The sequence below is a fragment of the Lepus europaeus genome, chromosome 12 (assembly GCF_033115175.1).
Source record: "Lepus europaeus isolate LE1 chromosome 12, mLepTim1.pri, whole genome shotgun sequence".
Classification (NCBI taxonomy): domain Eukaryota; kingdom Metazoa; phylum Chordata; class Mammalia; order Lagomorpha; family Leporidae; genus Lepus; species Lepus europaeus.
In genome coordinates this window covers 39,320,457-39,333,566 of record NC_084838.1, presented here as the reverse complement: position 1 = coordinate 39,333,566, position 13,110 = coordinate 39,320,457, and the positions used below count along the sequence as shown (strand labels likewise).

Sequence of the window (13,110 nt, the reverse complement as noted above, 5' to 3'; positions counted from 1 at the left end):
GCCTGCGTGGCGGGGGCCGCGGGCCGCGGCGGTTGCGCACCTGAGGGGGCGTGGCCGCCGCCCGGAGGCAGAGCCCGAAGGAGTTAAGCGGAGCCGCGGCCCAGCCCCGCCCTCGGCAGGCCGCGGAGCCTGAGCCCCAGCGGCGGAGCCGAGCAGCCGCCGCCCGCCCGCCCGCCTCCGCCTGCGGGGAGCCCGCCCGCCGGCGCCCGGGAGCGCCGCCGCCCGGTCCAGGCCCAGGCCCTGCGCAGAGCCGAGCGGACGGAGTGGCGTCCACCCCGGCGCGGCGGGGGCGGGCCCAGGATCGTCGGCGGATCTTCCATTCTCAAGGCGGGAGCGGGAGTCCCGGCGCCCCAGATCGGGCTGGGCCGGCGCCCATGGCGAGCGCGGCCTGCCCGGACCCTGCCATGTGAGGCAAAGCCCGGGCTGGGGGCCCGGCCATGGCCGGCGAACGGCCCCCGCTGCGAGGCCCTGGGCCGGGGCCCGGAGAGGCGCCGGGGGAGGGGCCCTCGGGCCCGGGGGGCGCAGGCGGAGGCCCGGGCCGGGGCCGCCCCTCCTCCTACCGGGCTCTCCGCAGCGCAGTGTCCAGCCTGGCGCGGGTGGACGATTTCCACTGCGCCGAGAAGATCGGGGCCGGCTTCTTCTCTGAGGTCTACAAGGTAGGACCGGCCGAGAGGGCAGAGGGGCGGGACCGAGCCTCCGACGGGAGGCTGGAACGAGGGGCCCCGCAGCACGGGAGACGGGGCCCAGACACCGGCTGCCCGTCCCCTGCCGCCCCCCCAGGTTCGGCACCGACAGTCAGGGCAAGTGATGGTGCTGAAGATGAACAAGCTCCCCAGTAACCGGGGCAACACGCTCCGGGAGGTGCAGTTGATGAACCGGCTCCGGCACCCTAACATCCTAAGGTGACTGCCCCAGCCTCTAGCCGGCCAGCTTGGTGGGCGGGCCGGGGGGGAACGGGACAGATCCCACGGGGAAAGTGGGAATGAGGAGGTGCCGGGCTCTTACAGCCTACCCTCCTGTCTTGCTGTGGTCCCCTTGCAGGTTCATGGGAGTCTGTGTACACCAAGGGCAGCTGCACGCTCTCACAGAGGTGAGCAGCGGCCAGAAAGGCACGGAGGGGAGAGGGAGTCGGATCGGCCAAGGAATCATGGGGGGCGGGGGGGCGGGGCCTTCCCTTCCCCAAACTTCCCTTTGGCCAAACCACATGTAAGAGGCCTCTCAGCTGGTCTCCTCCTGAAATCGCCCAGAACAGTGCTGTGCAATAGAATTTTCTACAGTGATGGAAATGCCCGATATCTAATTGTCTAAACATCTAATTCCGTGGCTAGTGTGGCTGAAAAATGGAATGTTTAATTACATTTTAACGTAATAACCTGACCCTCAGTATTACACGGAGCCTGTGGCTACCGCACAGAATATAGACTCACCCTTCCGACCTTTGCCATCTTCCTGAGTGTCCCCTGGCTTGTAAGTGGGAGACCTAGAATCCAGAGCAAAGCCTTGACATCCGTTCCTTTTCTCCTCCCCTGCGCCCCAGTATATGAATGGGGGGACCCTGGAACAGCTGCTCAGCTCTCCCGAGCCCCTATCCTGGCGGGTCAGGCTCCACCTGGCTCTGGACATTGCCCAAGGCTTGCGGTACCTGCATGCCAAGGGTGTGTTCCACCGAGACCTCACATCCAAGGTGGGCTGCCCGGGTGGGTGGAGGCACGAAGGGGGAGTTGAGACTACTAGGTTGTGACTGGCCCATGAATGTTGGAATGTGGACAGTGGGCAGAAATGGATGCAAGGCACTGGGGAATAGCAGGGAACTGAGGTGAGGGCATTGTTTGAGGGGCTGAATTTGAGTGATGTTGCCATGCTGGGGGGGTGCACTGGAGAACGGGGAATCAAAGAGGGTTGCTGGAGTGGCAGGGCTTTGGGGTGTGCGTTGGGAGCCAGAGAGCAGAGGGTGATGGGTATGTGGGATGCTGTGTGTGTGTGTCAGAACTGTCTGGTCCGCCGGGAAGACCGAGGCTTCACGGCTGTTGTGGGCGACTTCGGGCTGGCTGAAAAGATTCCTGTGTACAGGTGAGGTGGATGCCTGCGTTCCCCTACGCCCCGGAGCACTTCCCGGGTTGGGGGTGCTCGCCTCATCCCCTGGTGTCTGGGAGGTTGCCTGAACGGGCTGCTGCTGACCAGGGGCCCTTGCAGGGAAGGGGCGAGGAAGGAGCCGCTGGCTGTGGTGGGTTCCCCATACTGGATGGCCCCAGAGGTGTTGCGAGGCGAGCTGTATGACGAGAAGGTAAGACACCGGACCCCCCCCCCCCCAGGTACTCTCCTCAGACCCCATCTCCACAGCAACCCGCCAGAGAGTCAAAAGTCCCAGGACCCCTGCCCCGCCCCTCACAGGCCCTCTTCTGCCACAGGACTGGCAGGATTCGCTCCCCCACCAAATTTCGGCATAACTCAGACAGAATTCTGAAATGGAAACTGCCCATGCCTCCCCCCGACATTACCATCTCCCCCCCAGGCCGACGTCTTTGCCTTCGGGATTGTCCTGTGCGAGCTCATTGCCCGAGTGCCTGCAGACCCTGACTACTTACCCCGGACCGAGGTGAAGGCTTCTAGGTTGGAAAGGAAGGGGACCTCCGCATGGGCAGCTCAAGACCAGGGAGGGCTCCCTGGAGGTCGGGGTCCTGCCTGGGGGGGGCAGTGTGGGAGCAGGAGGAGACCCCGAGGGAGTCTGATGGGAGGCCTCCTCTGTCCCCACAGGACTTTGGCCTGGACGTGCCTGCTTTCCGCACGCTGGTGGGGGACGACTGCCCGCTGCCTTTCCTGCTCCTGGCCATCCACTGCTGCAGCGTAAGGGTCTCTTCCTGCTCCCTGAGCTGACCTGGCTGCCCCACGGGCCCCCAAGGGGGTGGAGGAGAACTCAGGGACCCTCCAGAGCACTGAGTGAAGCTGCCCCCTTTCTCTCCCCGTCAGATGGAACCCAGCACGCGTGCTCCCTTCACCGAAATCACCCAGCACCTGGAGTGGATCCTGGAGCAGCTGCCAGAACCAGCCCCGCAGCCCAGGACTGCCCTGGCCTACAATCAGGGTAAGTGAGCATGACCTTGACCCAGATGAAACCCATTTGCCTCTCTCCTCCTCAGAACCCAGAGAATTTCAGGGGGGAAGCTCAGTGTATTTAATAGTTGAGAAGGCGGGGAGTGGGGGTGGGGTAGGGTGGGGGTGGGAGAGCGTCTCGAAGATGGTTTTCTCAAATTAGAGCCTGAGGGGGCAGAGGAGGTAAGGGGGCTGGGGTGACACCGCCTTCCCAGAGCACCCCGCGGGGAACTCCTGAGCTCCAGTCCCCCCAGCCTCAGAGGACAACCAGGCCCTGGAGGAACTCTGACCAAAGCCGAGAACAGTGATCTCAGACTTCTCTGTCCACAGGGTCTGTTCCAAGAGGGGGTCCCTCGGCCACGCTGCCCAGGCCGGACCCCCGGCTCTCCCGGAGCCGGTCAGACCTCTTCCTGCCCCCATCACCAGAATCGCCCCCCAACTGGGGGGACAGTCTGACGCGAGTCAACCCCTTCTCTCTACGGGAAGACCTCAGGGGTGGCAAGATCAAGCTCCTGGACACACCCAGCAAGCCGGTCACACCCCTGCCCCTTGTACCGCCGTCACCGATGCCCTCCACCCAGCTGCCCTTGGTGAGCACACCGGAGAACCTGGTCCAGCCAGGAACACCTGCCCGCCGCTGCCGCTCGTTGCCCTCGTCCCCTGAGCTTCCTCGACGTATGGAGACGGCACTGCCGGGTCCCGGCCCTCCCGCCATGGTCCCCTCAGCTGAAGAGAAGATGGAGTGTGAGGGTAGCAGCCCTGAGCCAGAGCCTCCAGGACCAGCTCCCCGGCTGCCCCTGGCCGTGGCCACAGACAACTTCATCAGCACTTGCTCCGCCTCCCAGCCCTGGTCCCCCAGATCAGGACCTCCCCTTAACAACAACCCCCCGGCTGTGGTCGTGAACTCCCCACAAGGCTGGGCTGGGGAGCCCTGGAACCGGGCTCAGCACAGCCTGCCCCGGGCGGCAGCCCTGGAGCGGACAGAACCCTCGCCGCCCCCTTCAGCACCCCGGGAGCCCGACGAAGGGCTACCCTGTCCCGGATGCTGCCTCGGCCCCTTCAGCTTTGGCTTCTTGTCTATGTGCCCCCGCCCCACACCAGCTGTTGCCCGCTACCGCAACCTGAACTGTGAGGCGGGCAGCCTCCTCTGCCACCGAGGGCACCATGCCAAGCCACCCACGCCCAGCCTGCAGCTGCCTGGGGCACGCTCTTAGCAGTGGGGCCTGTGGTCTCGGGACACCCTGTGAGGACAGAGTGCACTTGCTGGCCAGTGCCAGCCCCAGACGGGCTGACCGGCTCTTCTCCCCGTCTAGGGGAGCCTCAGCGTGGACTCGAGGGATGGAGCACTTTTCCTATCCGACCCCTGGGCTTGCCCTCCCGTGGGGATCACTGAACCAGACACAGCATTGCTGACACACAAGACTAACACGCGCGATTATTTAAAAATATTTCAATAAAACTGCCTGGCTGGCCCCGGGCTGCCCTTATCCCCTCAGCCCGTGCGCCCTCCTCCCCGCCCCACTCCCATGCTGCCAAGGGAGGTTCTTGGGGAGGCCAAAGTCCCTTCTCAAGGCTTCGTCACCCTTTTCCCAGGAAGAGACCAGTTTCTGGGACAAGGTTTTAGGCAGCTGCTGGCTAGAGTGTCAGGTGTGGATCAGGCCTTGGCTGGGCACTGCCCGGAGAGGAAGTACTTGGGGGGCGGGGTGGAGGCACTGAGGTTTGGCCCCGAAGTCCACAGGTTAGAGGTGAGGGTCACAGGCTCTCGTCAGCATGAATATCTGGAAGAGTACAGCATCTGTGAGCTCCACTGGTGACTGTCATTGGGTCCCCGGCCAGCTCCCTGGACAGCCACCGCCCCAGCCTCCCTTCAGTTTTAGGTCTTAACCTGCCCCTCTCCACTCCCAAGCCGCAGCCCCACCCACTGTCCAGGAAGAACGCCGCCCGCTGCCCTCTGCCCCCCGGCCCTGCTCTTCAGCCCTCTACCCCTTGGACTCGCCGTGCCGCCACCCTCGCTCCACTCACCCAGATCAGGGCAAAGGGTGCTCCTCGTCTGGAAACTGGAAAGAGGCCACCTCACAGATGCAGGGAAGACGAACCTTACAGTCCCGTGGCTCCAGAGTTCTCCGTGACCAGTTCATTTTTAACACAGCACATTTTGGGGTTTGAGTACTAAACCTAAAGGGTGGTGAAGTGAAACTGAGAGACCGAATCCTCCCTTCCCTCCCCATGCCCTGCACAAAACCTAGCCCGAGTCCTAACTGCCTGTGCCTCCTGACGCATGGCTCGGGGACACGTGTCTGGATTCAAACCTAAGAGGCTTTGGGGCCAGAGCAGGGAAACTTGCCCGAGATCTTAGGATGAAATCACGGGCTCCGCGAACATGAGAAGTGACCACCTTGGGTCAGGGACTCTCCGGTTGATCCTTGGGGTTAACCTGCTTTCCTATTTCCCTGGGGCTGCTATAGTGCCCCAAGTGGCCCTGACTGGTATAGCACAGCCTCAGCTTGGGAAGTTAGGATGCTGGCACTTAGTGGTCAAGCCCCGGCTCAACCTCAGCTTCTCCTTCTCAAAGAGGACATCGATCCTGACCTAGAAATTATTCCAATTAATTGTTTTTAAATGTGCCATATACTTCTGCATACTAGGGATACAGTAGAGACTAAGACTGCCCTTAAAGGTGCTTAAATAGAGGAAACAAATAGGCAATTACAGTATTAACTGATGAAAACGTTTTGGAATCAGGACCTAAGGAGGAGGTCTCATTATTGTGTCATTATGAAGGGATTATAGAGTTGAAAGCATACAAAAATCCTAACGAACTTACCCATAATACACTGTACCGTCACTCCACTGCCAGCCATTATTAAAGCTGAGGCCAATCCAATACGAAGCATCCCATGACAACTGCAACCTTAAGCTGCTAGTGTGAAACACCTGAGGGGAGAGTTCGAGAGAACACAGGGGTGTGGAGAGCGTGGCAGAAAATGGACACTGGAGGAAGGGGGGCCTATGAACTCTGGTAAGAGGGCTGAGCCTGCCTTTGGCACTCGACAGCTCATCGGTGACTTGGCCTCGTGTTCTTCAAGGGTCACCCTTTAGATCACTTCCCAGCTGGGTAAGGATTTCTACCGGCCTTGGGAGGGGAGGCATCCCATGGGTTGTTGTGGTCCAGCCAGTAACCACCATCCAGCCCGCCCGGTAATGCACCTCTCGGCCCAAGGGACCACGAGGGTCAAAGACTGGTCATCAGCCTGGAGAGCTGCCCCGGGAGCTCAGATGTGAGACTGAAGGAGAGAAAGCTGCTACACGGCGGCTCTCTGGCCGGTGCTAGGCAGCTGGGAGGGGCCCCCTGGAGCGCTGTGCTGAGAAGCCGGAGAGGCTGCCGGCACCTCGGTGCAGCAGAGTATCACGATCGGCCACGTCGGCCACAGTCCAGGTGCCAGCGTGCTCTGCCATGCCGACTTGGTGACACGTGTCTCTTTATCAACTAGCAGCCCTCCGGTCTGTGCGGAAGCGTGCGCTTACTTACTGAATAATATCTGTCTTTGTCTGTGGCCAGGTCAGACGACAGAGATTTACAATATCTCTGGCTTTCCTCCCAATCTCTCTCAATGAGTGAGATGTGAAAGCATTTGTCCCGGCTCAGTGTCCATCCCACCGGGCAGCAGGTGTCTAAAAGGCAGGGAGAATGTGACAGCAGCAGCACTCGGGATGAAAGCGACCACCCAGCAATCTGGTTGCTCACAGCATCCCCTCAGGGCTCCTCCCAGCACCTGCGGGCACTTCTGGTCCCTCACCTCTGCAGTCTCGCCCCGCCCCGCCCCGCCCCGCCTCCACCCTCGGAAATGCCAGGTCTATGTACTCTCACTAAAAGGTCTTAACACTGAACAACATCACTTCTTTATGATCTGGGAGTTTTAATAGGACCGGTATTCCTACCTCCAATTCCTGAACACTTGCAGTACACCTGAATTTTGTCTAATCTCACCCGGCGCCCTTAACTATTCACTAGGCCCTCACTCATTCATTCATCTCTTTTGCTCCCTAAACATCCTCCACTGCACATTCAAAACTTTGCCATGTGAATCCCTTAACCGTGTGATCAACTGGAATGACATATTCTAGACCCGGAAGGCATGGTCAGGTTTTCATTTTTAAAGGATCTCCCTGGCTCTAATATGAAGAATGGACTGGGGAGAGTAGGAGTAACGGCTAGGGAAAGAATTCAAAAAGCTGTTGCAGTTAGCCTTGCAAAAGGCCAGGATGGGCAAGGTTTCAATGGGTTTATAGACTTGGTGGTGGGGAATGGAGGGCAGCCCCCTCTAAGGAAGCAAGAAATGAGGGCGTCCGCTGAAAGCGAGAGGAAGGTAGTAGGGAAGAAGTTACTATGGAAAGCAGGCTGACCACACACAGGTTGCCAGGCAGTGCTTGGAGACTGGAGTCTCAGTGGCGCCAGGTGGAACGATTACACAACCTGGCACACCTTGGTGCAGGCCTGGGTAAAGTGGTCAACTGGGTTGAGCCAGAGTTGAGGTCTTGCAGGTCAAGTGCACCAGAAAGACCATGGCATAAAGGAATGAGTAGCTGAGCCATGGGCTTGGAACCCAATATAGGTAAGGAGGGAGGTGAAAACAGGTGACAGCTGGTGGGAAGAGTGAAAGTGGGGGACCAGCAGGTGGGGGGCCTCAATGAGGTGGAGGGAGTGTGGGGAAGGCCTGGAGGAGCGGGCGGCTGTGTTGGGAACAGAAGTCTGCAGCTGCCCTTCCGACAGAGCAGCAGTGTGGGAAGCTATGGGAACGGGTGGCAGCACTGGCACGGGACTGGGGGCACAGAATAAGGAGACCAAGGGAACGAGAGCCGGAGGTACGTGCACAGTCTTCCTGCCCCTCAGATAATAGAGCCTAACCATAACCATCTCCAGCCCCCTTGGCCCCGGCGCCTTGCACAGAACCTCAGCCTGCTTCAGCCTGGCCTTTCCCCCGTCGTGTGTCCGTTCAAAGTGGATGGGCACAGCTGGAGTAAGTCCCTAACCCACAGCACTCACCCGTCTCACTGCAGGTGCCACCCATGAACTCCAGCTGCCCTGCCCCCCTCCAGCAGGCAGGAATGCCTCACCTCCGAGGGGCTCTCGATGGAGCAAAAATCAGTTAAAGCTATGGACCCTGTCTTTTGAAAAAACGTACAACCGGCCGGCGCCGCGGCTCACTAGGCTAATCCTCCACCTTGCAGCGCCGGCACACCGGGTTCTAGTCCCAGTCGGGGCACCGATCCTGTCCCGGTTGCCCCTCTTCCAGGCCAGCTCTCTGCTGTGGCCAGGGAGTGCAGTGGAGGATGGCCCAAGTCCTTGGGCCCTGCACCCCATGGGAGACTAGGATAAGCACCTGGCTCCTGCCATTGGATCCCGTGGCGGCCATTGGAGGGTGAACCAACAGCAAAAGGAAGACCTTTCTCTCTGTCTCTCTCTCACTGTCCACTCTGCTTGTCAAAAAAAAAAAAAAAAAAAAAAAAGAAAGAAAGAAAAAGAAAGAAAGAAAAAAAAAAAGAAAAAACGTACAACCAACCTCACATCTGAACTCAGGGGGTTGCGGATCCTTGCTGCAGCTGTCAGCCAGCTGACACCTGAGTTTGCCAGGCTACTCTGGACGATGTGATTGGCACTGCTGGCTGCACCTGCTCTCCCCACAAGGATCTGCCCTGGAGCTCAGGGGTCCCCCTCAATCCAGGATGCAGCTTGATCCTTCTCCCTGTTGGCCGAGACTAAAGCCCTTGTCAGCCACTGCTCCGGTTCACTGCCCCTCTCCTGAACAGCTCGCTGGCTCCTGAGAGCTTGCAGACTCCCGCCCCCGGTGTCCCCTCCCAGCCAGCCCCTCCGCATCCCCTCTCCCCAGGGCAGATACCTCGTGAGGGGCACGTGAAGAAGGGCTTCAGCGTGTCCTGAACGTGGCTCAGCCTCTGCTGCAGGGCCCGTCTCTGTGCCACCTCGCTCTGCAAGGTCTCCTGTGTCTTTTCCTTGTCCGACTGGCAGCCCTGTAACCGCTCCTCGGCAGCCTGGCGGCCCCTCTGCTCAGCCTGGAGGGTTTCCTGACTCTGAGCCAGCTCTCTCTTGGAGCCCTGCAGGTCCATTTCGCTCTGCCCTAGCTGGATTATCCTGAGGTGGAGCTGCTGCAGAAGGCTGCTGTTAGTGGCTTCCAGAACCCCGTCCATCTGCCGGAGCTGCTGAGACACCTGCACATCTGGGCGGCCACAGAGAGGGGTTTGGAGGGCCTCCGCTCCAGCCACGCCCCGGAGCCCCGGCACTGCAGCAGCAGCCCCATCTCCACATTTTGCAGCCCCCCCTCCCCCGCCATGAGCTGACATGTAAGATCTGACTGTCAAAAGCTTCAGGAGGGAGGAACTGGAGGTTAGGGAGGGGCAGCAGCAGCCAGATGGGAAGCCGAGGCCGGGCAGGGACTGAAGGTTCTGCTGAGGAAGGGAATCTTTGCCGGGGCAGGAGGGGACAAAGTGGTTTGGGTTAATGGGGAAACCAGGGTCAGCCATACTCACATCGCACGCCCAGGGAGATGGCAGCCACCCCCAACAGCAGGCAGGTGAGGAGCAGGCCCAGCTGGAGGGACTGGGAGCAGGCTGCCCGGCCTTGGCCTTCAGGGACAGTGGGAAGAAAGCTGAGGGGCTGGGGTGGGGGACAACCTCGGGAAAGCATCCCTAGGAGGACCCCGCAGGGGTGAGGGGGCGGCCATGGCCGGCCTCCTTAGGTGTGGGGATGGTTTGGAGGTGAAGAGGGAGAATGTTCCAGAATAAGGCCTGGGGGGTGTTACTGGCAACGCGGATTGAGGGGCGCTGCCTGGCAGGAGGGGAGCTGAATCTCAGAGGAGAGAGGGCAAAGGCGGGGAGGCGCGGGAATGGGGTGTCAGCTGGGGCCGCACCGGGAATGCTCATCCCCGGGGGAAGGCGCCACCCTCCCTCCCCCGGGCTCCTGCGGGGACGATACCCACCAGCCAGCGTCCGCCCGGCAGCTGGTGACGCCGCGCCGCTCCTGGCCGTGGTTGGCAGCTCCGCCTGGCCGTCTGGGGAAGGGAGCGTCAGTGGCTGCCCCGCAGCCTCCCGCCGCCGGCCGAGGCCCCAGCGCGCCCGCTGTTGCCCTCTGCCTGCAGCTGCTCTGGGACGCCCTCGCCGCTCCCTGAACTCCTGGTGACCGCAGGGACTCCCTCGCCTGATCCTCTCTCTCGGGGAACCCCATCATTGCCCTCCTGGGTCTCCCTCTAGCATTTCCTCGGGGTGGGGAGGGGCTTTTCCACTGGCTCCAGCCTGGATCACTCTCACCTCTCCACCACCCCCCTTTCCCGTTTTCCGTGGGAGCTCAGCCCCCCTCGCAGCTGCCACCTCCCTCCTCCAGCCCCAGCCTGCCCGCTTCCCCTCCGCCTGGCTTTGGGACAGCCCTCACACGTGGCCCCAGTTGCCCTCCCCTTCCCGGCCAGGGTACTGTCCTCTGGAGACCACCGTGGACTCCCCAGCTCAGGACACGGCCCCCACAAACACACAAATCCCCTGTGCTCGCAATACCTGCCTGGTCCCCTGTTGCAGAGGGAGCCAAGCTCTGGGGCCCCCCTGGGCCTAGGGGCACCTGCACGTTCTCGTAGGTGAGTTCTCCATCCTCGTCGGACTCTGGCAGTGGAGAGGAGAGAGTAAAAGGAGGAGGGTGGGAGTGGGGGTGGGGGCGGGCAGGTCGTGGAGGAGGTTGGGACCGCCCTTACCCTGTCCCGGGAGGGAGACGCTCTTCCTCAGGGGAGCCTTCACAAACCGCAGGTCCGCATAGGTGATGGCCTCCGCCATGGTGCCCAGCACCTCCGCCTCCACCCGGCTCCCCACTCTCTGCCGCCGGCCTGAGCCCCTCTTGCCCTTCTGCCCTCAGACCGTGCTCACTCCTCGGCTCTGAGTTCCCCCTGTGGCGGGGCGCAGCTCAGCACTTGCCGCTGTGACTTGCCGTCACAAAAGAGGAAGGTATGAATGAGTCAGTGAAGCAGAGGCATCCTTGGGCCCGGCCAGAGAGGGGGCCAGAGAGGATGCTGAGGGCCAGGGCACAGGGCGGGGGGGGGGGGGGGGGGGGGCCTGGCGCTGCGTCCTGCCAGCACTCCCCCTTTGTGTTCCTGAGACCCACTTTGGCAGTGCTGGGCTCTGGGGCTCCTCCCTGAGTGGCCCACCCTCCCCTCCTGACCACTGCTGTCCCCTGGGGCTTGCCCATGTGTATGTAGTTGCTGCTCTTTGGGTTCCAACCCGCCCAAAATGATCACCCCAATTATTGCTCCAGCGTGAGGCTCCATCCTCCCCCATCCAAGTGGGGGGTCCTGCTCTGGAACCCTGGCTCTTCGGCATCCTGGGGTTCCCAGGCAGCTGTGGGTTCCCATAAGGGGATCCTGACCTGGCAGCTCCTCAAATGGGGCTCACGTCCCCCCGCCATCGGCTTGGGGGCTTTCAGGACTGACAAGTGAGGCTCCCACACACAGGTTCTCACTCCAGAGCCGTCCCGGGGGGCTGGCCCCTGTGCCAGCATCTCAGGCCGGTTTCCCCTGTGACTGTCAGCCCTTCATGCTTCCTGCCTCCCGGCAGCTCCTGTGTCCTTGCCTCTGAGTCCAGGAGGCAGAGGCTGTGGATTGGGTCTGGGCCCGGGGCTGACGAGGAGGACAAGCCACAGCTGGCGCGCCCCTGGAAATGACTGGGCAGCACTGCCCCTCCCCAAGCCTTGAGGGGAGGCTAGGGAGCAGGTGCATGGGGGGTTAACTGGGCCAAAGCTCCCAAGACAGGTGAGGCCGAGAGATGAGGCAGACCCAGATGCTGAGTGTGCACATTCTGAGCCACCAAGACTTTCACATTTTCTTGGTCTTACTTTCCTAGAAAAGGTCTCCCTTGAAAAAGCCCTAACTCTGCCCTCTTTGTACTCAGCCCTGCAAGAAAAGAGGCATTTGTGAGGGAGTCCCTGAGGCCTGCGAGGCCCTCATGGGTGGTGATGGCCCGGCCGATGGAGAAGAGAGGGAGACTTGGGAAGGGGAGAAGGGCCCACTGGGCAGAAAGCACTCCCGAACACTGGGCTTGCAAGATGTGACCCCTCACAGGGACTCCCAAGGGGCCTACATCGGGGATGGCACTGGAAACCAGGGCCAGCAGGGAGGCAAGAAAACCCACTGCCTTGTGGGTGACACCTGCCCCCTCAAAAACCCGTCTGCCAGCTGGGGAGGAGGAAGGAAGGAGAAAAAGTCCTCGCTACAGGCTGACAGTTCGTGTGGTTGGTGGTGTGTGGCGGACCCTGCACTGGGCCCTGGAGCTTGCCCGAAGCACTGCTCAGCTGTCCCAGAGAAACGTGGCCGTGCAGGCAGGAGCGCACACTTGTCACCTCCGGGATGGGACTGAGGAGAGGCCGGCGATGCGTATGTGCACGTGCACGACACACGCATGCCCGGGACCCTGCAGCCTGTCGGGGTGTGCCCGGGCGAGGCGGGGGTGGATGTCAGAAGCCGCCCAGAGGGTTCTGTGGGCTGTGGGGTACCTGTCATCACTGGTGTCTTTTACCAGGGCAGGGCCTGACAGGCCATTTTCAAAGAAGCCACCAAAGGGCATGGCAACAACTGCTACAATATTTCCTTTTTGCGGCTCACTCTGGAGATGTTTCTGCAGCTGTTAACCGTCTCTGCTTGACTAAAGTTTCCAGCAGCCCGGGCCCCTCCCCCGGAGGCCTGGGAGGGTCAGTGTGGTGTGTGTGGGTGATTCCCCAGGGGCCTCAGAGGCCATGACAGCACTGGGGGCAGAGTGGGTGGAGACAGTCAGAGTATCTGTGGGGGCGGTACCCGGGTACGTGTGGGCAGCAAGGGAGTCCATCCATTGCAGGAAGCTTTGCACATATTCCAAAAGCTGGAGATAATGTCCCAGTGTTCATAACCAGTACACAAATGAACATGACCCAGTGCCAATTAAAGTACCAAAACCAAGCTTGCAGTATGCGCCCAACAAAAGATGGGCGGGATGCGGGGA

The 13,110-nt window shown here is 61.2% G+C and overlaps 2 protein-coding genes across 3 annotated transcripts; one reads left to right on the top strand and one right to left on the bottom strand.

Annotated features, from left to right (window-relative positions):
- The first annotated feature begins 248 nt into the window (after nucleotides 1-248).
- Nucleotides 249-4,562, top strand: TESK1 (testis associated actin remodelling kinase 1). 2 transcript variants are annotated; one of them, XM_062207992.1, is made up of 10 exons: nucleotides 249-656; nucleotides 781-902; nucleotides 1,042-1,090; nucleotides 1,538-1,684; nucleotides 1,988-2,070; nucleotides 2,194-2,284; nucleotides 2,513-2,596; nucleotides 2,755-2,844; nucleotides 2,968-3,082; nucleotides 3,421-4,562. In XM_062207992.1, the coding sequence occupies exons 1-10, from the start codon at nucleotides 438-440 to the stop codon at nucleotides 4,302-4,304; spliced, it is 1,884 nt and encodes a 627-aa protein (XP_062063976.1). In that variant the 5' UTR covers nucleotides 249-437; the 3' UTR covers nucleotides 4,305-4,562. The 2 variants fall into 2 exon arrangements, with proteins under 2 accessions (XP_062063976.1, XP_062063977.1); XM_062207993.1 differs by lacking the exons at nucleotides 249-656; nucleotides 781-902; nucleotides 1,042-1,090; nucleotides 1,988-2,070 and having other exon boundaries at nucleotides 1,545-1,684.
- A 2,015-nt stretch (nucleotides 4,563-6,577) lies between these two features.
- CD72 (CD72 molecule) lies at nucleotides 6,578-10,920 on the bottom strand. The gene is made up of 6 exons (XM_062206737.1): nucleotides 10,833-10,920; nucleotides 10,651-10,752; nucleotides 10,083-10,154; nucleotides 9,634-9,729; nucleotides 8,988-9,323; nucleotides 6,578-6,762 (listed from the first exon to the last, which is right to left on the bottom strand). The coding sequence occupies exons 1-6, from the start codon at nucleotides 10,918-10,920 to the stop codon at nucleotides 6,578-6,580; spliced, it is 879 nt and encodes a 292-aa protein (XP_062062721.1).
- Between the last annotated feature and the right edge of the window lie 2,190 nt (nucleotides 10,921-13,110).

Bases quoted from the DNA above. Each gene is read 5' to 3' on its own strand.
- CD72 (XM_062206737.1), bottom strand. From the start codon at position 10,920: ATGGCGGAGGCCATCACCTATGCGGACCTGCGGTTTGTGAAGGCTCCC. The intron at 10,753-10,832 runs GTCCCAACCTCC...CTCCACTGCCAG, and splicing joins CCCGGGACAGGGTAAGGGCG to AGTCCGACGAGGATGGAGAA. The intron at 9,324-9,633 runs GTGAGTATGGCT...GTGGCCGCCCAG, and splicing joins CATCTCCCTGGGCGTGCGAT to ATGTGCAGGTGTCTCAGCAG.
- TESK1 (XM_062207992.1), top strand. From the start codon at position 438: ATGGCCGGCGAACGGCCCCCGCTGCGAGGCCCTGGGCCGGGGCCCGGA. The intron at 657-780 runs GTAGGACCGGCC...CCGCCCCCCCAG, and splicing joins TCTTCTCTGAGGTCTACAAG to GTTCGGCACCGACAGTCAGG. The intron at 2,845-2,967 runs GTAAGGGTCTCT...TCTCCCCGTCAG, and splicing joins TGGCCATCCACTGCTGCAGC to ATGGAACCCAGCACGCGTGC.